This window comes from Schistocerca piceifrons, chromosome X (assembly GCF_021461385.2).
Source record: "Schistocerca piceifrons isolate TAMUIC-IGC-003096 chromosome X, iqSchPice1.1, whole genome shotgun sequence".
Classification (NCBI taxonomy): domain Eukaryota; kingdom Metazoa; phylum Arthropoda; class Insecta; order Orthoptera; family Acrididae; genus Schistocerca; species Schistocerca piceifrons.
This window is the reverse complement of record NC_060149.1, coordinates 866379645-866404914: the sequence shown is the minus strand read 5'-3', so window position 1 is coordinate 866404914 and position 25270 is coordinate 866379645. Positions and strand designations below refer to the sequence as shown.

At 43.3% G+C, this 25270-nt stretch overlaps 1 protein-coding gene across 1 annotated transcript in view; it reads right to left on the bottom strand.

The window, feature by feature from the left end:
• Positions 1-2003: 2003 nt before the first annotated feature.
• Positions 2004-25270, bottom strand: part of LOC124721662 (probable medium-chain specific acyl-CoA dehydrogenase, mitochondrial) — a 181092-nt gene continuing 157825 nt past the window's right edge. The window contains exons 10-11 of the mRNA XM_047246732.1: positions 4788-4958; positions 2004-2284 (exon numbers count right to left, since the gene is read on the bottom strand). Coding sequence (XP_047102688.1) covers positions 2135-2284; positions 4788-4958 — 321 coding nt within the window. The 3' untranslated portion in view covers positions 2004-2134. The remainder of the gene's footprint in view (positions 2285-4787; positions 4959-25270) is intronic.

Below are 25270 nucleotides of genomic sequence, written 5' to 3'. Positions count from 1 at the left end.
TCCAGCAGTCATAATGCTGGTGTCCTATGCAAAAAAAAAAAAAAAGCATTGTAGCTTTTTACATTAAGGTAGGTCATTTGTAAATATGAGGTACAGTACAGGACCAAGAACGAATCCTTGGGCACTCCACAGTTAATGGTTCTCCAATTAGATGAAACCAGGTCACTGTAGATCTCATAAGTACTATCTACTATTAATTTCAGCTTTCTATCTTCGAGATATGATTCCAATCACTTACTTGATTATGCCACTTGTTCCTAATAGGTTTGCTTACTGTAGTAGGATTTGGTGATTCAGTGTCAAAGGCTTTTGGCAAGTCACAAAATAATCCTACTGTGTCCACCTGCTTAGCTGAGTGGTTATGTACTTGCCTCTCATGCAGCGGGCCTGGGTTTGATTCCCAGCCGGGTTGGAGATTTTCTCCGCTCCTGGACTGGATGTTACGATGAGGATGATGTGTTGTCCTTATCACCAGCATGCAAGTTGTCCAATGTGGCATCGACTGAAATAAGACTTCAACTTGGCAGCCGAACTCCCCCGTATGGGGTATCTGGGCCAACAATGCCAGATGCTCATTTCATTTCAATCCTGTTGTTACCATTCTGTCATTCATTGAATTCAGAACTTTATTTGTTAAAGCATAAATTGCTTGTTCAGTTGAAAGACCCTTTCAAAAACCAAACTGACTTTTGCTGAGAATGTTTTATTTATCTAGATGTTCCAAAATTCTCATATACATAAGCTTTTCCAGAAACTGGGAAAAGCAGTTAGGAGGGATGTTAGCCTGTAATTTCTGACTTTGGTTTTGTCACCTTTTGTGAAAAGGGGTTTAACAACAGCATATTTGAATGTATCAGGCACAGTTCCTTGTTGTATGGATGCATTGAAAATATAGCAAAGTACATCACAAATAGAAGCACAGCTCTGTTTTAGTAAATTACTAGAGATATTATCTATGGCAGTGGAATATGTATTTGTGAGACAGATAATTGTTTTTTCAATTGCAGATGCTGTGACAGGTCTAATATGAATTTTACCTGTATGTTTGGGTAGAGTCTTTTGCATATCACTCAGAACTTCATTAACAGAGCTCTTGCAGCCTATTTTTTCTGACACTGACAAGTGCTTGTTGAAAATATAGGCAATATTTTCAGGATTGTGTACTAGATTTCCTTCATGGTTAATTTTTAGTTCTTCAAATGTTCTTATACCGTAGTTTTCTCTGTCTCCCTTCTAACACTATTCCAAACTGTCTTCATTTTGTTATGAGAGTTATCAACTTCTTGCTCATAATACAATGCTTTTGGCCACTATAAAATAGAATGTCTGTTTTACATGTTTCAGGACAGAGAGAAAACTGATATTGTAAGATACTAAAGAAGGTATACAGAAATAACTGCAATGTGAAGTTCCCTCTAATTCTCTTTGTGATCCAGGGTTAAGAACTTCAGAAAGTGAAATGTTGACCAGATTGTACCACTGGTTAGCTAGAGGGAGGAATTGAAAGTCACAGCTGAATATACATTTGAGTCCTCCAAGCAAAAATTCAGTTTGGGTGTAATGTCAGACTGAAGCATACTTCTTATGAAAAAGACAAAAAGGAATGACAGGAGGTTAGGTAGCATGTAATGTTCTGTCAATAGAATTCTCATTATGAACTGATAACTTGCTGAGTCGATAAAAGATTGGGAAGAAAATCGGCAATAGGTCTGCATTCCTCTGAGGTGAGTTACATTAACCATGCAAAAACTAAGCCTTGTTGGTCACCTCAGTCCTTCTCCTGAGTATGAACCCAGTGTCTTAACCACTGTGTCACTTTATTTGGTAAAGAAGTAAAGTGACACATGCAGGTGCAAGCAAAACATGAGAGAAGTAAAAGGTATATGATTTACATGCAGGTATTTTACAAAATACTGAATATAAATACACAGAACAAGAATATTTGACACTTGTAGAAATAACTTTATTAAAGAGATATAAAAAATGCTAACAATGTACATGCAATAAGTGAATTCATAATATTTGAAAATGTATTTGAATTTCTTGATTTTTCAAAGGAATTTAATGAAAGTATTCATTCTCTTCAAGATACAGTTCTGCAGAATGAAGAGCTATTAATACAAATGTAAAATATTCATGATCTTTGCTTCATTTTATCCAACATTGCTCTTGATATAATAAGACGCTGTATCTGAGATGTTCCTTCATATATTTGAAAAATTTTTGCATCTCTCATCAGTTTCTCCACAGGGTATTCACTATTAAAACCATTTCCACCAAATATCTGAAAAACAGAAATGTGTCAGAACATTGTAACACATTATGTAAATCTGAAGACTATAAAATTTGCACAATATAGGAACAATGTGCAGATTAAATTTCTTGAAGAAAATTTTCAATCTATACTCTCTAGAATAAGATACTCATTTCTTTCATTTCTGGAAGTCTGTTGCATTTGCATCATTAAAATGAATGAAAAATTATTTAAAAATAACATTTCAAATAACTTTATTTGTATCTTACATGCATTATGCATGCAGGCTTTTGAATTCTTATATCCCTATGTACCAGTTTCAGATCAATAGCTCACTACATACACATTGACTGTAACATGTCCCATTAGAGTTGTTCTTTTATCCTCCATTAATGGTATACATAAAATACTTGTAGTGTATTCATAATTTAAGATTTCTGAATATCAGTTTAAGTAACTTCAACTGGCATTTACTTTACTTAACATACTGAAACATCTGATCAGCTCCACATTAACCTAGCACACCATTTATCTAAAATAGCAAACTTAACTTATGAGATCTAACTTGCCACTTACTGCGTGATCATGAACGCAGTCATGTAAGAGTTCTCCATTCTTGGGTTTCATTTATGTGACTGACTGTTGAAAGCAGTAGTTTTAAATTAATCATTTAACAAATCACTCACATTGGAGAATCTGTGCAACAGTCAAATGACAGTGTATTTTTAAGAGTCCCTTATGGATGGCACAGTAATAGGCATCCCTGGTTTAGATGTGAAACTCAGCTTGCCCCTTTCTCCACATGACATACTGTGAAATATGGCTGAAAGGTAAAAGGGGTCACAGGGGTGCATTGGGAACTCAAGTGGGAATCCCTGGAGGGAAGGTAATGTTCTTTTTAAGAAAGTGAGAAAATTTAGAGAGCTGGCATTTGAATCAGACCGCAGCACACTTTTACTGCCACCAACATACATTTTATGTAAGGACGATGTATATAGGATACAAGAAACAGGGGCTCATCTGGAAGTATAGAGACAATCGCAGCCAGAGCAAGAGAGAAACAAGTGGAACAGGAAGGGAAATAACTAACAGCTGTACAGGGCACCCCCTGCCATGCACCATGCAGTGGCTTGCAGAGTATGTATGTAGGTGTTGATGGAGACTCACATTGTTCAGTATTCCTATTTGTAGATAATTTTCTGTACATGTGCAGCATGAATATGCAACTTATTAACAAATTGATGAAAGTTCAGTTACTTTCCTAGTAACTTGAAGGCTATCCAGAGAGTAATCTCTGTTAGGTTATAAAAAAAATAATGGAATAATTAAAGCACATCAGACACTTAGGCTACATATTATAATTATTAATCCATAAACACAACTTTCCTGTTTGCTATAAATACCCTTCAGTTCTCAAACAAGGAGTCATTGGCAATAACAAAGAACAAAGCTGAAGTCGCTTACAATTATTGGGGAAATGGATGCAGCTTCAAGGGAGGTCTCTAGTACCCCATATACTATCAGCATAATACTTTCAGTGACATTATTCACATAGTTTCAGTCTTCCAGTCTCTACAGATTCTGAATCCTCAAACTTTGTATTTATGGCTTATTGGCTATAATTAGGTAATTTTAGTGGAAAATCGTGAAGTTGTAATCTTGACTGTCAGGAAGAAAACAAAACAGCACACATTTATGAACAAAATCTTTGTTTAAAATTATATATAAGGGGAGGAAATATGTAAGGGAAAGTAATTTGCCTAGTGTTTAAACTGAATGTGAGAAAAATAAAATGTTGTGCTATACTGTGATGTAAAAAAGTGCAGTTTAATTTTTTTCCCACAGTCAGTTTTGATGACAATGGCAGGGCATTTAAACAGAAAATGTACACTTGTTGTTTGATAATTATTCAGATGGACATAGGCTGTATATTTTGTTAGAGTATCATGTAAAAGTTTCAAGCACATTGGACAAGAACATTCCAAGGTTTTGCTAACAATATTTTCTCTATACATTATGTACCACATACTCTAATAAACATTCAGATAGACAAACCATTTTTTTGTATTTCATGTAAAAATCTAATAAATGTTCAGACAGACATAGATTTTTACATGATACTTTAAAGTAAGTCTGGCAAAGTCTGTTACCAAAAATCTGGGAAAGTTCTTCATTGATTTACTTCAGTTTTAAAAAGGACTTGTGTATATACAGTAGTATAGATAACCTTTTATTTTGGAAGTTACCACTGGAGTGGGGCTACATGTACACACTCTGGGGTTCAGGGATGGAAAATAGAAATAGTTGAAAGGTATTTCATAATACTTTCTTGTGTTAAATCTATTTTTATTTTAACTAATGATGAGAATATTGCATGCTACATAAAATTTGTTGATACTTGAGACACAAAAACAGAAAACTGATTTCTTCATTTGTAACATAAATCTATAACACTAAATCAGCACTTATTATTATTATTATTAAGGTTAAAAGAAAAGGCACAGTCAATTTGCCAGGACAAACAAAGTAATACCTGCACAGCATCTGATGCACACTTCTGGGCTACATCAGATGCATAAGCCTTAGCAATAGATGCCAGGTAGGAATTCCTTTCACCTTGATCTGAAGCCCATGCAGCTCTCATCCATGATAAGCGAGCTGTTTCAACACCAATAGCCATATCCGCAAGCATGAAAGCAACAGCCTGTTAACAAGAAAATTTCCTTTTTTGTTATCAGTATCAATCATGCAGAATATCAATCAATATTATGATCTGAGGCATTTAATCATTTTTATATTGCAGATGCCTCTTTCCCATAGACACTTATGCAGAAATCATAATACTTAATAGCAGCAATGTAATCACCCATTACTACTTCTTATTGGTGAAAAATAGGTTAAAATAAAGATGAGGCTAAAAATTTGTCAATTTGGACATTAACATGAAATTATTATCTGCAATGTTGGTGCTCATTGCTTCTGGTTCACCATTCATTACCGATAGTTTTACCAGGAATTATTGTTTCAAATAACTTTTCATTCATTGAACGTTGGTGTCAGTGAAACTAAATGATTTTTTTTTCTGTAAATATAACCAGAAAAATAAATTGCAACGTGGATTCCAAAAAGCAACATTCATAACTGCAGTAGCAACATTTTTCATGTAGTGTTGAATAGACTAAGGCCTTAAATAAATCTAGGAATTACCTTTACTCAGTCTGTGAGTTACTCAGTTCTCTCCCACCAATAAAGAATATAATGCTATTCCTCATGAAAGTTTCTATGTCTGTGACACTTCTACAATCTAGGATTTTTTCTTATTTTTGTCTTCTTATAGAACAGTTTTGCTGTTATGATCTGCCCTGGTTTTTATGGCACATGATCTATCAGTTCCTTACTAATGGAGGAGAGAAGGATAAGTTGGAATATATTAAAAGGGTGGGGCAGTTCATCCAGACATCAAGATGAAGGGCGAGGCACCAGACAGAGTATGTGCCAGCTTCAGTCCAGAGATGTTGAGAACAAAGTGAGAAGTTAAGATGGATTAGAGGAAGATAAAATAATAGTACAGTTAAAAACTAAGGAAAAGGAGAGATAACATAGCAAACAGAGAGAAATGAGGGGAAGAGAATGAAAATGAAAAAAAAAATCAATAAAGAAAATGAGACAGTAAATAAAAGTACAGGAAGGTGTTGAGACATGAGACTGTAATGAGGGTTGAGTTCTTATCTCCGGTATTAAGGGTAACTAGTATCAGGTGATAAGATCCAAATGGCCCCCATGTCTAGCAGCCACTCAGTTGCTGACATTCTCTACAGCATGACTCAAGGAACCGCACAGCTGCTACATTACATGAGCTATTTGAATCTTCCCATCTGACAATAGTTTCCCTAAACTCTGGAAGTGGAACTTGCTCCTCAACACATTCTTGCATCCTGACACCCTTCAGGAATTAATCTCCATTAACACATTTACTATTCCCACCAGAGGATATCAAGGTGGGTGCATATGAGCTAGCATGAGTATCGCAGTGGAATTAGAACACTACCACAAAGGGCACGAGCAAGGCCTTGCATAGGTAGAACCACTACCCAGGTATTTACCTGCTGGTGGCAATAGTATTACCCCAGGGGTTCATATGTGGACATCAACCACCTCAGTCCTGGCGTTAGCCTTACACTGTACTGTTTTCCGTCTGCTTAGTTACTCAGTCACTCACACTGGTCACATTATGTTGGTCTGTGTTTGTCCCTACATGGTGTTGGAACTCCACATGTAATTCAATCTATGGGGGAGCAGAGTTTCTCATTTCCTCTTTCTTGGTCCAGCTTCCTGGGCTTGTAGTTAAGCCACCATTGACTAGTATAGCAATATTCTGTACCTGTTGGAATTGCAGTATTGTCACACATGTTCAGATACAAAAATAGTGATGTAGGACATTCTGACATGTCTTAAGTTTTTCTTTTTCATAGCTTTAAATTGTGGCCACCATGGACCCAGCAATTTTTTTTTTTGCAATGTTGGTAGGAGCAGTTATTGCATATTATCTTGTGGCAGCTTTTGTTTCTGCTACTGGAGTCATAACTGCTTAAACAAAATGCGGAATTGCTCTGTTGGCTCCTGCCTTGCCACCAGCACTGCGTGCCTACAGAGAAACCTTCTTCACCACCACTCTCTTCACCACCACCACCATCACCACCATCACCACTCTTCACCAACTTCTAAAAACCTATGGGAAGGTGGGAGAATCCCCTTCACTAATTCTTGCTGCACTGCCAGGTAAGATGTATTGTCAATCAAGCTGATACAGCTGCATTGATATTGTCCAGCAGTGCAGGATTGTATCAAATTGAGAACCTTTACTCAAATTCTGCACAGGCTCAGGAGAGCTTCAGAGTCTAAGTCAGTCACTCAAGCAGTATCATCAAACCCATGTGGTCATGGCAATGTTACAATCTCACAAGCACACACACCCAGGGAACTTCTATGCAGCATAGATCACTGACCTGCCAGGTCTCTCATACAAGTGTCTGCATATGATGTAGCACAGTGGGGACACTCAAACTGTCTCACTAATGAGGGATGTGGTTGTCCAGTTAACACTCAACCTCAAGGTCCAAAGTAGGGCAGGTGCCAAAATTAGAAATTTGTGGCTCATGTGCCCCCTTGTGGTGAGCCAGGCAGCCTTGACCAATGCTGGGTATTTGTGTCCTGATGCCGTTGCTGATTTGAGTGCAGTGACATCGTGGCACTGCCCATCTTCATCCACATCGGGTTCATTAGGTTCAAATTACTGACAGAATCCTACTTCCCACTCGCAGCATTCTATGGGTTCTGAGTGTTGCTCTGCTTCTGCACTTAGGACTGCCAACTTTCCCATTGTGCAGAAGTGTCATTTGGTGTGTGTGTTCAATGGGACTGCCCCCCATTGATATGTAATATTTTTATTATTCCTTGTTACTGTAGTGTTATCTTGAAGCTGTGAGAAAGGACATCTGCTCCAAGGTGTGGAAGCAGAGACGATGCTGAGGGCATATTGTTACATGAAGTAAACCGTAAGGTGCGAGCCTTGCGAAAATGCAGACACCCCCAGACGTGGTCTGAGGGCACCAGTTATTATTCAAGGAATTAACATTTAACATTTGACTTCATATGTCATCTAGATGCTGTAGTAGGTTGCCACCGTAGAACTTTGCAACCAACAGGCATGTACTAGCATATAAAGCCAGCTTGATACCAGCCCTGAGAACAGCATCCTCAGTAGGCTTACAAGGGTTAGAAAGAGAGCAAAAACACCAGACTACTGTTAACCTAGCAGTCCCTAATCCAGGGAGCCTGAGGGGTGGGGCTAAATGGTGTATAACAATAATGTTGCAAGCTTTATTTGGCAGAGCAGTTACGTTTACCTTTCAGCTGAACAATGTTGATACCAAACACGGACTTAGTTAGTGCAACTGCAGTCACATCCCTGCCTTAGGAGCAGTAGAGGGGACCTAACTACATTGTGATTGGCAGGCACCTGCAAGAGACCTGCAGGATTGGCTGGGTGGCTTTAAGTGGGAAAAACAGTGCCCCCACGCGACTCTTCAAAACCCCCCTAGATTCCACATTTTCACAGAGTTCTCAGTCAGACGATCTGGATGCTGAATCTGCATCCCTTGACTCCAGCCTCGGTCCAGCTCCATGTAAGTCTGTGCTCTCGCTTGGAGTACCACAGTGAACAGACTTGCAATACAAAACATACTGAATGTGACAAATTTGTTGTCTTAAGATGCCGCTAGTGTTTGCTACTGTTATTAGCATCCACTCCTGGGACTTCTGCACTGGATTCTGTTGTAACAGCGTTATTAATACTTTTTCTAACCCTAGAACTCGCCTCCAGTGTGTTTATTCCAGACAGGACTAACTAATAATTATTTCAAAACCCTGTTTGTCAAAGAGCTGCTACAATGAGCTGCCACAATGAGCTGCCAACCAAATCTCACAACATGCGTTTATAGTAAATGCCTGTACCAGTATTGGCTTAGATAGAAGAAAGCAATCAAATGCCTTCACTGTGAATTGTCCTTCTGCCTTCTGCTCTGTACTGCTCGGGAGGGTAGACTGACCAGTAACCCTTTGTCTCCCTCTCCCACCTATGTCAGGACACACATACAGCATGCGTGTGGTATGCCACAGGGTAGGCAATTTGGCAATGCTTTGTGATATACTGTGGCAATGCCCCCCATGGCTCACTGACTATTCTGCTTACGCTGGTAGTGTATGAGTGACGGTAAGCCTAATTAACTTAGATACTAATGGACTCTTGACATAGTGGTCATTGGAACAGGAGGCTGTCGAAGTTTTCTTGTAGTATGCAGCGTATTCCTTTCAGGGGGCAATGCTTCATCTCTGCGTGTTATAAGAATGTGGAACAGAAGCCTATGTTGCTAGTAGAAAAATCATCTCAGCCGAAAATATTTTATGTTTTTGGTTTCTACATAGTCGACAAAGGCCAACGGCCTTGCTGCGGGGGTAACACAAGTTCCCATGAGACCACCGAAGTTTTTATTGCTCAGTGTCCTTTTTGGCTCTACCAGTGTGATTATTTGCCCTTGATAAATTCATGGTGCAGATGAAATTCCAAACTACATTTGAAGCAGCTGATGCACGTCATTTTCGGTTATGTGAACTACTTTGATGACATCTGGGTCATGGGATCCATGTAAGAGGAGCATTTATGATATATGCAGGCAGTTGTCCTAGGCCTTCTGGAAAATGCCCTTCATTGCAAGCTGAAAAACTATAGTTGTTTTGTGCCAAATACAAATGTTTTGACACATGTGATATGCAAAGATAAGAGGGTTGCACCAAAAGTAAGGTTCCCATATTTTTTACAAATAATGACAATAAACAATGTCTTCTAACTTATAAATCGTTGAAAAGCTTACACTTTTGCCTGTTTTTCAACATAGTCTCTTGATTTTTTTTTTTTTTTTTTTTTTTTTTTTTTTTCTTTTTCCACACCTTTGAAGGTGGTGCTCCAGCTTTTGCATTCCTAAGTCGAAGAAGCCCCCACCTACCCATTGAGGAAGTACGGGACTTAATCACTCTTGAAGTGTTTGCCACCTAAGTGTTCCTTTATCACGTCAGTCCCCAGCAATCTAGCGATTAGCTTGAGGAAAAGTCCGGGCTGTACGGGGGATGAGGCATAACAGTCCACCCAATTTTTTTTAAAAGCTCCTGTGCTTGATGTGGGGTCAAGCATTCTCGTGAAGCACTACTCCCTCCATCAGTTGTCCTCTCTGGTTGGAGTTTGGGCACTCGTCAGTGTTTCACAATATTGTTGCAGCAGAAGCTGAGCAGCACTGTAGTGTAGTGGTTATGATACTAAACTGTTGCGTGGAGTGTCATGAGTACAAAACTCACCTGGGCTGTGAAATTTTAATTTCTATATTCGGTTCGAGTACATTCTAGAAGTATCCAAAACTGTCAAGAATCATTGTATTGGAATGTTATGTAGCTGTATACATACTGTGTGTGTTCTGGCCAGAGGCAGTTCGCTCCATGCTCTTGTATGTGCAAGTGCTGAATAAACCTTTGTTAAGTGAAGTTAGTGTTTGTCATTCAGCTAATTACACCTTCTTCTACATGACATTATTCTGGAAGAGGCGTCGGGTATTGGAACTTGTAATAGTGCACATTATCCACGACACAGTGGCTCCCATCATGCCAGAACAGAGCCGCTGTTTGTGGCGAGAAACCAGAGTTCGAGCAATATTCAACAGATGGCAATCTATCGGAGACAGAAGAACAGGATGTGACGATGACAGCAAATGTGTGCCACCACATGAGACAGGCTTCTGGGTTCTCTGATGGCTATGGCCAAGATCCAAATAAGTGGCTGAAGGTATATGAGCGTATAGCAAAATTTAGCAAATGGGATGACACCGTGTGTTTGGCTAACGCATTTTTCTATTTGTAGGTCACTGCCGAGCAATGGTGTGAGAATGATGAGGAGAAGTTCACAAGCTGGGAAGTATTCCAGGGGGAACTGCGCAAGTCTTTCGGCGACACACACTGACAGAAGTGCAAGGCTGAAGATAAAGTAAAGTGCATGGCACAGCGTCCAGGAGAAACTACAGCAGCCCCCTGTGGGTCCAGGAGTTAGAATAGGACCAAGGTATTCCTGCCTGTCATATGAGGTGACTAAAATGAGTTTCACACGTTTTGGCCTTTGTGATGGTCCCCTGTGGGGTTTGATCTCCATTCTCCAAAATTTTCCTGAAGAGCGAGCCAATTGGGGAAGGACACCTTACGAGGTGAGTCGTGTCAATCCTGCATTGATATCTTTAGCCCACTTCCTCGGCATCGCATTGTATTTCTGCCCATTCTCCATCTCTTGGGCGAGGACACCTTCCTGGGTGCGTTTACCACCATGCACTATGCAGTGTCGGTTTCTGCGTCGACGATGACCATGGACTTCTCTACACCTGATACCCAGCATGGTAGCCAGTCTGTTGAGGTGGGGCCACTACGTACCCTGTTGGTTGTAGCCCCCTGACCACACAGCGTTCGCTCTGCTGATGCCTGTGCCACTAACTCCCCACGTATGCCAAAGGATAGATGCCCATCTCCCTGAGACATCGGGACTTCCAGTGATGGCCATCCTGCCAGGTGCCAGGTGGCCTTTGCTGAGGCTGGGTGGTGCCCGTGGGGAGGGCCCCTGGTTGGAGTGGGTGGCATCAGGGCGGATGACACATGATGAAGCGTAGTCCATCATCTCTGCCGGCCGGTGTGGCCATACGGTTCAAGGCGCTTCAGTCTGGAACCGCATGAGCGCTACAGTTGCAGGTTGGAATCCTGCCTCAGGCATGGATGTGTGTGATGTCCTTAGCTTAGTTAGGTTTAAGTAGTTCTAAGTTCTAGAGGACTGATGACCTCAGAAGTTAAGTCGCATAGTGCTCAGAGCCATTTGCACCATTTTCCATCATCTCTTGCTGGTGGTGAAACACCAGCAGTCTCTAAGTGATCATGAGCTCATGTCAACACACACAAGTATGATGCCAAATCATTCCCCTCTCTGTCAACACCATGGGAGGAACGTCTGGGTAGAGATGGCAGCGGACCTTATTTGCCCTGGTACCTTGTATGTTCAAGAGCTGATGGGGAATCTTTCATGATGAGGAAGCCTCAGATTTTTGATGAGAATTTAGAGGACAAATTGGGGGAGGTGGAGGGCTTGTCCAAAATTAGATCTGGGTCAGTCTTGATGAAAACAGCATCCTCTGTCCAGTCACAGTGGAGTTGCTCACTTGTGACAAGACACCAATTTAGAGTGGCGAGGTGTACATTTTGTCCACCAGGGTCCAAAGGATAATCAGGTTGCCACCAGTGCCTTCATCTTGGCCTTTGAGGGTGGTACATTGCCCGAGAAGGTCAAAGTGATGCTCTACCAGTGTGATGTAAAGCCCTATATTCCTGCCCGCGATGTGGTGCATTAAATGCTAGAAGTTCGGCAATATGTCTTCCCACTGTACTTCCAGTGTCACATGCTGAGAATGGATGCCCATCACATCCCAATACTCCACGTGCCCCGCCTCCCATCTGTGTCAACTGCAGAGAGCACCATTCGCCTTGCTCGCCTGACTGCAGGATTCTCCAGAAAGAAAGGAGAATCATGGAGTACAAGACCCTGGACAGACTGACCTACACTGAGGCTAAGAGAAAATTTGAACGGCTGTGTCCTGTGTGTATGACATTGTCTTATGTCGCCCCTCAAGTTCTGGCACCATCAGCTCTGCCAACCCAGGTCACCTCTCAGAGCCGGAAGACTACACCTGCCCCCTTGATGGTTGTGGGGGGGGGGGGGGGGGGGGGGGGAGAGAATTTCCCTCCCTGTTGCTTCTGCACCACCTACTTCGGGGGCAACACCCTCCCCCTACCAACCATCGGGGATGTCTGTCCCCACTTCTAAGCTGGAGAAGCGTAAGTCTTCTTCGGCTTCTCTCACTAGGAAGGGGTCCCTTGGGTCACTCCCTTCCCAGGTTTTTTCTAGTGGGAAAGACACCACCTGCCAGTGGCTGAAGAGCCAAAAAGCAGCTGGTCATAGGGCTTCACTGGCTCAGTCTCCGGGACTGAGGATGAGCGTGAAGTCCTCTCAGCCAGGGAAACCCAAGGAGCAGCGAGAGAAACCCAAAAAGAAAACCCACTAACACCAAGGAAATTGCGGTGGCACCCACACCACCACAACCTACAAGCTCTGCGGCTGAGGATGAGGTGGATTTTGGCGCCTGCTGAGGACCTAGATCTCACCAGACTCTCAAGCACAATGGATATAGACTGCTCAGGCAATAAATCGGTAACAGCAGGTGACCCTGAGGTGTAAACTGCCTCATTGAATGTTCCATGCCTTCCCAGTCTCACGATGTCATCCTCTCGTAGAATTGCGGCGGTTTTTTCCACCACCTGGGTGAGCTACGGCAACTGTTAAGCTTTACAACTGCTATCTGCATTGCCCTCCAGGAAACCTGGTTCCCAGCAATGCAGACCGCTGCACTCTGCGGGTATAATGGGTATTACAGGAACAGTAGAGTTTGAGTTTAGGACATAAACACAGGCTGTAATGAACATGTGCCCCTTAAAACCCCTCTTGAAGCTGTGGCTGTCTGAATAAGGACGACACAGGAAATAACTGTCTGCAGCGTATATCTTACTCCAGATGGTGCAGTACCCCTGAATGTATTAGCTGCACTGATTAACATCTCCCAGAAGTAGGGAAGGTTTAGGGAGTTGATCAATGCCCATAACCCATTGTTGAGTGGTACCATGCTTACTGGCCGAGGCAGAGATGTTGCGACTTCACTGTCGCAATTCGACCTCTGCCTCTTAAATACTGGGACCGCCACACATTTCAGTGTGGCCCATGGTAGCTACTCGGCCACTGATTTATCAATTTGCAGCCCAGGACTTCTCCCATCTCTCCACTGGAGAGCGCATGATGACCTGTGTGGTAGTGACCACTTCCCCATCTTCCTCTCACTGCCACAGCATAAGACACATAGACGTCTGCCCAGATGGGCTTTGAACAAGGCGGACTGCCGAACTTTAGCCTGTGCTGCCACAACTGATTCTCCCCCACATGGTAACATCGATGTGATGATTGAGCGGGTTACTAGCACAATTGTTTCTGTGGCAGAAAACGCGACCCCTCGCTCTTTAGGGTGCGGGTCGGGTCCTGGAGTCACGTGGCTTGCTGGCTCCACGTCAGGGTGGCTTCCGCCAGGGTCGCTCTACTGCTCATAATCTTGTGTCCATCGAGTCTGCAATCCAAACGGCAATCAGATGTTACGACACAACGTGGTGACAGATCCTTGCCACATTGTGTCATATGCTTTACATAAGTCAAAAAAAGACAGCCCTTTCCAGATGGCAAGAGTGGTTTCTCCGGGGACCACTCCCAATTTTTGTCCAAAACTTCGTCACTCCGTACTTTCCATGGTAAAGTTGGTGACTCCCATAGTTCCATCCACATCCAGGAGAATGGAGTCCCACAGGGCTCTGTAGTGAGTGTCTCTCTATTTTTAATGGCCATTAACGATCTAGCAGCAGCTGTCGGGCCCTCCGTCTCACCTACTCTGTATGCAGACGACTTCTGCATTTCGTACTGAGCCTCCAGGGAGCCATCCACAAGACGCAATCAAGGGCGCTAGCCCACGGCTTCCAGTTTTCAGCCGCAAAGTCGTGTGTCACGCACTTCTGTCAGCGTCGTACCACTCATACGGAACCCACACTTTACCTTAATGACGATCACTCACTGTAGTGGAGACACGTTAATTTCTAGGACTGGTTTTACACACTCGATTGACTTGGCTCCTTAACCTTCATCAGCTTAAGCAGAAGTGCTGGCAGCACCTCAATGCTCTCCATTGCCTGAGCAACACCAATTGGGGTGCAAATCGCTGTACGCTGCTGCAGCTCTACAGAACCCTTGTCTAATCCCGAATTGACTATAGGAGTGTGGTTTACGGTTCGGCAGTGCCTTCAGCATTGCATTTACTCGACTCTGTACACCACTGTGGGGGTTCGATTAGTGACAGGGGCTTTTAGGACGAGTCTGATGACCAGCGTACTGGTGGAGGCTGGTGTCCCTTCACTGTGTTCCCCTGAGCATCCGAATTACTATCTTCTTTTCCCGCCCGTGGCAGTCCATCTCCTGCATCTGCACCCCAGATCAGGGCTAACAATTGCGGTTCGTGTGTGGTCCCTTCTCTCTGAACTGGAATCCTTCCCTTTACCACCTCTACTTGCGGTCCATTCACGTACACCTCCATGGTGTACGCCTTGGCTACAGCTTCATCTGGACCTTTTGCATTGCCCTAAGGTCTCTGTTAACCCTGCCACTCTCCGCTGTCAGTTCAGAGACCTGGAACACGTCAAGAATCGAGATGAAGTTGTTTACACTGATGCCTCAATGGCTGATGGTCACATAGGCTTCGCATATGTTAATGGAGGGCATATTGAGCAGCACTCCTTGCCAGTTGGCTGCAGTGTTTCACTGCAAAGCTGGCGGCCATATCTCGTGCTCTTGACTACATCCGCTCATGCCCTGGCGAGTCACTTCTCCTGTGTACTGACTCATTGAGCAGCCTACAAGCTACCGACCAGTGCTACCCTCGCCACCCTCTGGTAGCGTCCATTCAGGAGTCCATCTATGCCCTGGAACAGTCCTGCTGTTCTGTGGTGTTGGTGTGGACCCCAGGATACGTCGGAATCCCCGGCAACGCGCTTGCCGACAGGCTGTCCAAACAGGTGCCATGGAAACCGCTTCTGGAGAAAGAACGCAGGTCAGATTCGGATATGCCTGTCTTACACCGCAGGGTTTTCCAGTTTTGGGAGACGGAATGGCATAACAGCACGCACAACAAACTGTGTGTCATTAATTAAAATGAATGTGTGGAAGTCTTCCACACAGGCCTCTCACAGGGAATTGGTTGTCCTCTGCTGGCTCCGCATTGGCCATACGTGGCCAACACATGGTTCCCAAATCCGTTGTGAGGACCCATCTCAGTGTCACTGTGGCTCCCAAATGATAGTCGTCCACCTATTGCTGGACTGCCCACTTTTAGCCACTCTGCGGCAGACTTTTAACTTTCCCAGCACCCTGCCTTCGGCGTTGTAAAACTAAAGCTGCTGTTGAGGCATTGTCGCCCATTTCATCCGTGAGAGTATGTTTTATACTTCCATGTAGGTTTTAGCGCATGTCCTTTAAAACCTCCACCCTAAAAGCACTACGGTGGAGGACACAGAGGGACAATGTGTTGCAGAGTGGCTAGCTTTCCCGTTTTATTCTCGTGGTTGGCCAGCCACAGTAATCTGCTTTCATGTTTTACTCTCTTCCATTTCTAGCGTCTCTGTTGTTTTCTTGTACTTTTGTTCCTTTTAGTGCTCGTTGCCTTCCCTTCGTTCTCGTGGCTTTTCCTTTCTTTCCGCTTTATGTTAGATATTTCGTCTGTTTTATTCTCACACTTGTGGCATTGTTTTATTATGAACAAGAGACCGATGATTTCATAGTTTGGTAGGTTGGTGTAAAAGTGGGAGAAGGGACCAAAGTACAGCATCCTACACTCAAGACGTCTTGGAGCTGTGTAAGATAGTGGACCCTAGAATGGAGGAGGAAGATAAGGTTCTCATGAAGGGTGTCGCAGAGGACATGTATTGAGCTCTATTTCTGAAGGATGTTTCGACAGCAGACGACTTCATAACATGGTGCCAGTATATTGAGACAATACATCAAAAAAGAATTACACGCAAGAAGTTTTGAATGGCTTCCAAATGTCGTATCGGTGTCTGTGATGGAGGAAGCAATTGATTTCAGAAGTGTCCTTAGTCAGATAGTGAGAGAGGAAGTTCATAAGGCACTTCGATTGTATGGCGAGCAAAACAGAGACGCATCCAGAGGTCATAAGGGAGGCATTGGAACAGACATTGAACCCAGTCTCTCGACCTTCATTTCCCTTTAAAACGGTGAAAATGCCGAGACCCAGGCGGAGTTAGGTTCCAAAATGCTGCATGAGGAACCTGTTAGGGCACCAAGGAAGACATACTGGTTGGTTATCCTGGGTCCTCCAGACGTCAGTTTCCACTGCGAACGACTGGGACATGTGGTGCGCTATTGTCGAGAAAGGCGGCGGATATTTGATGATGCCCGCACCAGAAGACAACAGACCGATCTTAGCCGACGCCAACTCCAGGACGACGAAGATGTAAAAGATGATGTGGGTGCAGGACGACGTAGGTCACGATCGCCGCAAGCTAGCCGCTGGAGAGAACGCTCGCCAACACGTCGAACAAGGTCTCCATCGCTGTTCAGTTTTCCAGGTTGCAGCAGCTAGGCGACTGGCTGGAGCTTCTAAAGGGCGCGACCTTATTTTTGAGGTGAGGCCGCTGAAGACAAAAATTCTCCGCCGTCGACCCCTACCAAAATGATGGGCTGGTCGGCCATCGACGATGATGTCGACGTAGTTTCCTAAGCTCTTGTGGACTATGGAGCATCAAATTCAGTCATTTCGGAGAAGTACCGTCGCCAGTTGCAGAAAACCGTATTCGTTGACAACAAAACATCTCTGCTGAAGGTGGCTATTGGGAAATATACCCACATGACTCATCTTCCTGTAGGTTCCACATAAGTGGCCATACACAGTCCTTAGAATTCGTCGTTTTAAGAGTGCAGTCATGACGCCATTCTCGGATGGGACCTTCTGAAAGCATCTCAGGCAATTAGAGATTGCGGTCGCTGGAAGATAATGCTAGACGAGATGAGATACTGTGGACAGGAAGATACGCATCCGAGTGTGTGGAGACTGTGTGCTGGCTGAAGTGGTCATTCCTGTGTTAAGACCTAGAAAAGTAACTGTCACGTGTCAGGCCATGCATCAACCCATGGATCTTTTATTGGAATGTAAGGAGCGTACCACAGGAGAATAACTTGGTCATCCCAGCTTCTGTCGTCTCATTTAAGAACGGATTCGGTGAATTACGCATAGTTAACTGTCGCCAAGAACCGCAGATCCAAGACGCATGTGCGTAGCAAACGCTGAGCCGTTAATTGCAAAACATCTGAGCGTCATAGAAACCTACCACGCCGAGTTTGTGGGCGAAATTAGCGTTACCACTACGAGACAAGATCTTCTAGCTCGACTATCACCAAATCTCACTAAAGAACAACGGAAGAAGCTACTTGTCATTTTTTCAAGAGTTATCTGGATGCTTCAGTACACAGGTGAAGAACAAATTACACAAATCGACAGTGAGGCACCGGATTCGCACGAGATACCATCAACCAATAAGTCAGAGAGCATACCGCGTGTCGTCAGCGGAACATCAAATAATTCGCGACGAGGTAGAGAAAATGATGAAGAATGACATCGTTGAGCCTTTCAAGAGCCCATGGTCGTCACCAGTGGTTCTCGCCAGGAAGAAGGATCGCAGCTGGTGCTTTCGTGTTGAGTACAGGAAGCTTAATAAGATAACTAAAAAGAACGTTTACCCTTTTCCATTAATTGACGATACACTAGATTGTATGAAGGGAGCTAAGTTTTTCTCAACCAGGGACATGTACTCTGGATACTGGCAAATCGAAGTAGATGAGGCTGATCGTGAGAGAACTGCATTCATCACCCCTGAGGGCCTGTATGAGTTTTAGGTAATGCCGTTTGGTTTGTGTAATGCACCAGCAATTTTGAATGGATGATGTATAATCTTCTACGTCATCTGAAGTGGGCGATATGTGTCTGTTATTTAGATGCCCTTACAGTGTTCTCAGAGGCATTTGATGAACATATAAAGAGACTAAGGCCGTTCTTAAGTGTCTCCAACAAGGCAGACTGAAACTTAATCCAAGAAAGTATCTCTCTGGACAAAATACTTGGACGCCTTGTGTCAAACGAAGGTGTGCAGCCAGACCCAGAAAAGGTGATACCTATTCCTAAAAGTATTAGAGATGTGAGAAGCTTCCTCAGATTACGTTCTTATTGCCGTCGTTTTATCAAAGACTTTTGTTCAGCACCACCCCCAGATAAATTTAGCTTCAGCTTGTCTCAAAGCCAGGCCACTCAAAGAGTTGTTAAAAGATTCTTTCAATGTGCTGCAAAAAGCTCTGACAACTGACCCTATACTTGGTCTGTATGATGAGAGCACGTACATAACTACACACAGATGCCAGTGGGTATGGGCTCAGTGGTGTTCTGGTGCAAATTTCGAATGGAAAGGAGAAGGTTATTGCCTGTGCTTTTAGGACACTTACAAAAGCTGAGAGAAACTACTCGGCTACAGAAAGAGATCTGGGTCATATGCAGATTTGACACTATCTCTTTGGAAGGCCATTCACAGTTGTTACAGACCATCATTCAATTTGTTGGTTGATACGTCTTCAGAAGACGTAGTGCCGACCTGGTGAGTCGTCCTGTTGGATCGTTGAGTATGACCTTACCATAGTGTACAAAAGTAGAAGAAAGCATAAAGATGCACAGGATTTCTTGAGAGACAGTTGGCAAGACCATCAAGACTTCAATGAAGATGGTGACTGTCTTGTTGCACTCCAGGATTTCTCAGCTGAGCAGGTGGAGGACGCCAAGATATCTCAAATTATGCTTGCCTCAAATCGGTCAGAGGATATCAGAGATATAGAGCTTCATCCAAAGGACGTGGACCATAAGTATCCTGCAACCCAGGCTAAATTCGAAGCTCCGGTGACAGGCAGCAAGCGGAAAGGTGATGAAGAGCATAGTAGCAAAAGAAATTCTAGGAAGATCACCGCAAGGCTGAGCATCAGTCATCAGGAGTTGGAGTATGCAGGACCAATGACCCATTCCCGCACTAGGACGACATAACACCGAGATGTTGTTCACTTACGGAGGGAGCAATGTTGCATCAGAAGCTAAGTTCAAATGGTTCAAATGGCTCTGAGCACTATGGGACTTAACTTCTGAGGTCATCAGTCACCTAGAACTTAGAACTACTTAATCCTAACTAACCTAAGGACATCACACACACACATACATGCCCGAGGCAGGATTTGAACCTGCGACCGTAGCGGTCGCGCAGTTCCAGACTATATTGCCTAGAACCGCTCGGCCACTCCAGCTGGCCAGAAGCTAAGTAGCACCTTGGTGTAGTGCTTATGATACTGAACTGTTGCATGGAGGGTTGAGAGTTCAAAACTCACCTGGACTGTGCAATTTTAATTTCTATATTTAGTTCGAGTACATTCTAGAAGTATCCACAAATGTCAAGAATCATTGTACTGGAATTTTCTGTATATATATATATATAATATACTGTATGTGTTCTAACAGGATGCATCCCGGTATGGCATAGGTGTGGTTGTGTCACATCAGAACACAGATGGCACCAAGCATCACTATCGCATACACACTGAACATGCTTTTCACAGTGCAGTGTAATTACCTGCAGGTAGAAAACGAGCCACTGGCTGTTACTTTTTGCATAAAAATGTTTTTTCTTTTGTGTGGAGTTCCTACTCATCAGCAACAAAAAGTTCCTGGTTTCCTTATTCACCCCTCAATCTAAGCTACTTGATCAGATGGCCCATGATTTGCAGAGGTGGGCCTACTTTCTCAGTAATACTGCTATGGAATTCATTACCATTCATAACTCAGCATACAAATGGAGATATGCTATTGCAGTTGATGGCAGGACCCCACTTGGGAGTTCAACCTACAGGGGCTCTAGCTTCCACATTGGATGATACCTTGCAGCAGATGTTGCTGCATTTTACTGCAGCCAGAGCCAATGATCTCTTAGGCCATCAAAGGAAATCATTTCACCAGTCCAGAATGGATTGCCCAAGTGCTGGTTAGTATGTGCAGTCTGGCAAAATGTTTGTGCAGCCGCCAGCCATGGAGACTTTTGGATCTGTTGCACCTTGAGTCACACATTGTGGAACATTGGACCCGATAGGCCAGTCACGCCACAGTCTTGTGGCCAGCAGCAGGGTTCACTACCAGGTGTCATGGTGGGCCACAGAGGTCAGCATTTGTTTGTGGTGTATGTCAGTTGGGAGTATTTGACCCACCATTCCAATTAGTCGCATCCATGATTTGTTAGATCCTCTGCCTCACTATCTCAAAGCCAGCTGGGTAACGTGGTCATTTGTGGTACTGTTGCTGTGTGAGGCAGTGTGATCACCTGCTGCTGCCACCCAATGCACTCTCTGCCAACCAACTTTCGACTGCAGAATAGGGCACTGGCAGGGATAGACCCCTGTCACTATGGACACACAGCCCATTAAATCTGGATGAGACATTTCTCCTACAGCTGCCAGTGAAGAAACCATTGCCCCAGCCTCCACATTCTTTCGCCCCTCTGGCAGAGGTATGTTCATTTACCTCAGCATCAGATTTCCTGGCAACAGATCAACCACTGAAGGAGATATGTCCAAAATTGAATTGGAACTCACAGCAAAAACTTCTCCAATTTTGACTGAGTTGATATCCACTAGAGCAGGTACTACATCACTCCCCCTGAAAACAAGATGGGTGTAGTTGAGCTGGCACAGGTATCTCAGCAGAACAGTGCAGAATGCTGTCACAGAGGGCATGTGTGAGGCATTGTACGGGCAGAGCCACTGATCCTTTTGTTTACCTGCCAGCATCAATACCCCTGGCCCAGCAGCTCCTGTGCAAACATCAGCTATCTTGGACCTGGCCTTTGCCTTGTGCCGTGCTCAGTTTTCTAATATAGTAATACTATGTGCCAACATTGTAACTTTACAGGCTGACAGTGCCACAAATACCACCAAAGTCACATATACCCAACTTTTTTCATTATCATCTTTACCTTTTTCCATTTTATCTTCTCGTTTATTATGTTTCATTAATGTCTTTAATACTATTACTTTTTCCATCTTTGTTCTCTTCCCTCACCTCTTTCTCTTTTTTTCTTACGTCCTTTTTTTTCCTAGTTCTTAACTGCACTATTAATTTATCTTCTAATCCATCTTCACTTTTCATGCAATCATAATCATGTCTGCACTGAAGCTTGCACAATGTTTACCAATATTCTACCTTCAACCCCCTACTCTCTATTTCTTCTCCATCTACACCACTCCTCATCCTCACAACAAGTAGATACTTCTTATCATCAGGGCTGTGTGACGTGTCCTTACTTTTTAAGTTTCTCCATCCCTATCCCCCTCTCTGTTCAAATGGCTCTAAGCACTCATTTATGGCATGCGCATTGGTCAACACTTCCCCATAATAAATTGCGGGAAGTGAAAGCCCTTCCTTGCACTTGGACCTCTTCCTCCAGAACGCGTCGTCGGGAGGAGGTAATTTTAGCTAGACTCCGGATAGGGCACTGTCTTTTTAGCCATCGACATCTTTTAAGCGGCGATCCTCCCCCACTCTGTCCCCACTGCTCTCAGCTGTGGATGGTAAGACACCTTTTAATTGACTGCCCCTATTTTAATCCGTTACGCTCCCGTCTACAGCTATCGCCTGATCTATCGTTGATTTTAGCAGATGACACGCGCTCAGCCGACCGCGTTCTCCAGTTTATTCGTGACAGTGAAATGACGTCAGTCATTTGAAGCTTTTTTGGGGACAACCAACCCCTTTCTGTAGTAGATTTTTAAGCATTCCTTCTGTTTTTAGTTTCTCCCATTTTATGACTTTGTTCCCATTGCTGCTGGTTTTCAATTTCGGTTTTTTACTGTTTCCTAAGTCACGGGCTGGGCGCTAATGACCATAGAAGTTTTGCGCCCTAAAACCACAAAAAAAAAACTCACCACCATTACATGGGTTTGCTGTACAAAATACTGCATAAGCAACCAACAAAGCTCATCAATGGGAAGTTTCTCATGCTCAGTAGAGGGCTTCATTCAACTGATAACCTGGCAGCGTTGATGTTGTCCAGCAGTGCATATTTATATGAAGCTGTCCAAAATTTGAATGATATGCCTTAACTGTCAGTGCAGCAAGAACTGACACAGGTAATTCTCCCACCTTTCTGTTAACTCACTGAAACCAGCAAGTGACATCAAGGGTGGCGGGAGCAACACAGAAAATGGAACAAGGGGTGTCTTGCTTTGTATGCCAGCTTCAGCAGTGGTAGGCCAGTCTATTCAGGGTTGTGTGTTGTGTGCGCATGCATCTGCTCCTTTTGCTGTGGCAGCTGTTGCTGCTGCTTTGTAGGCACAACTGTTACTGCCAGAATTGCAGGAACACCGGGTACATAGCAGACCCAGTGTACACTATGAAAAAGGGAAAGAAAATACACACACATAAGTATGTCCTTTACCATGCCTGTGCAGATACTGAAGTGGTGATAGTGTCACTTCACTACATGGTCAGCAAGGATACTGAGTAAACACTGGCCCACCCTGCCTACTGTGACCCGCAGGTAAACACCTCTGCCAGTGGATCTGCCCTCCATGGCAGGTTTCTGCACTATCCCACTACATTAATCCTACCAAATCGTCTGCCTCCATTGTGATGATCGCTTGGAGGGATACTAAAACTGTTTTTGTGTTTGATGCTGTTTCAACCCCTTATATACCCTACCAGGCCTAATAACACCACTACATGCTGACTGATCACTGTCAAGGACACAGATACTGCATTCTCATGTGAGACAGCACATGACAGTTTGAATGGGGGCCTCAATGTGTCTCCATTTGGTCAGCTGGTTGAGTTGTGCAATATTCAGATTATCGGGTGTCTTTTTCAACAGGACAATGCTTGTCCACACACAGCACACATATATGAACTGTGTGCATTATGTTGTGGTACTCCCATGGTCAACAAGATCTCCAGATCTGTCCCTAACAGATATGCATGGGTACAGTTTATACGTCAACTTGAACCCAGTGCTAGTATCAGGAATATCAAGAACAATTTAAAACATTTGTAAGCCATCTTACCTCAGGAGAAGATACAATGGCATTATGACACTTTCCAACCAAACCATTGCATGTATTCAAGTTAGAAGTGGTGCAACATTGTATTGATTTGTGGGTTCATACTGCCAAGTTCTTTGTAAATTAGACCCAATTTTGTAGTCAGTGAAATAACATCAGATATCCTCTCAAATAATGAAATCTAATTCCATTTCTTCCTCCCATTGTAGGTGGTTTTTTCCTCCAAGCAGTGGGTCAAATTTTGCATAGCTCTAGGTTCTTCCACAATTCAGGTAATGACTTGAATGAATAGATGGTTGCACATTAGCAATTCTCTGTAAATGTTGTTTGCACTCTACCCCACCATATTTTGCAAGACACATCAAAAATACTATAGCAATGTACCGAGAGACCTGTGACGACACCATTAGTTGAAAAATGATGAAGCAGTGTCAGAGTAAAACGAATACAGGAACGGTACACGTATTTCACACTTTTGTTATGCTCAGAGAAACATGTTACTTTTTTATAATTTCATAGATGGAGAAACCGGTGTAAAATATTAAAATGCTTAATCAATAAATGATCTGGAAAGACAATGATAAAATGAGCAATCATGTAAATAGTGCTTGAATATTTGATTCCTTTATTCATTGAACTATCTAGGGATTACACTTGCGTCTCCAAACAATGAGAATTTTGACAAGAAATTCTGCTTTACTGTCGCAGAAGCATCTATTGAGAATGATGTCATTGTTATCTGCCTGTGTGTTCACTTGGGACATAACAAGTTGGAACTCTTCCATCTCTTACATTTTCTTCTCCCATGAATAACTAGATTTTTTTAGGGTATTTTCAGTACACCTGGATATGAAATATACAGAATGCAGAGGGGTATGTTACTGTATTATTTTGACAAATTTCCCCTTAAATTCAGGAGCGAGGTGGCGCAGTGGTTAGCACACTGGACTCGCATTCGGGAGGACGACGGTTCAATCCCGTCTCCGGCCATCTTGATTTAGGTTTTCCGTGATTTCCCTAAATCGTTTCAGGCAAATGCCGGGATGGTTCCTCTGGAAGGGCACGGCCGATTTCCTTCCCAATCCTTCACTAACCCGAGCTTGCGCTCCGTCTCTAATGACCTCATTGTCGACGGGACGTTAAACACTAACCACCACCACCACCCTTAAATTCAGGGTTTAGTTGGTCCCATTGATTGATTGCAATGCTGCAATTAGTTTTACAGGAAGCTCACTTCATTAGAAGTTAAAGGTAATTGAAAATTCTGCTACAGTAAGTAATGGAGAAACATTTTGAGCTGATCCATAGAATCCAAGGTATTGTTACCTCTCATTTGACAGCAGATATTCTTCTCTTAGAGCAAGTATACTTTCAGTGTAAGTTATTCCATAAGTTAACTGGTTTCAGGTAACTGAAAGTTTTGATCAACGTAATTTTCATTGCCTTTTTTGCCTTTGTGCTTGCTATATTCTGAACTCTGACACAGTACTTTTATTAATATATTTTTTTCCTAATCAGATTACACCCATTATTAATTAATTGGGCCACTGTTTAAGATTTTGGATAGTTTATCATAATGTCAACTTATTTTCAAGATA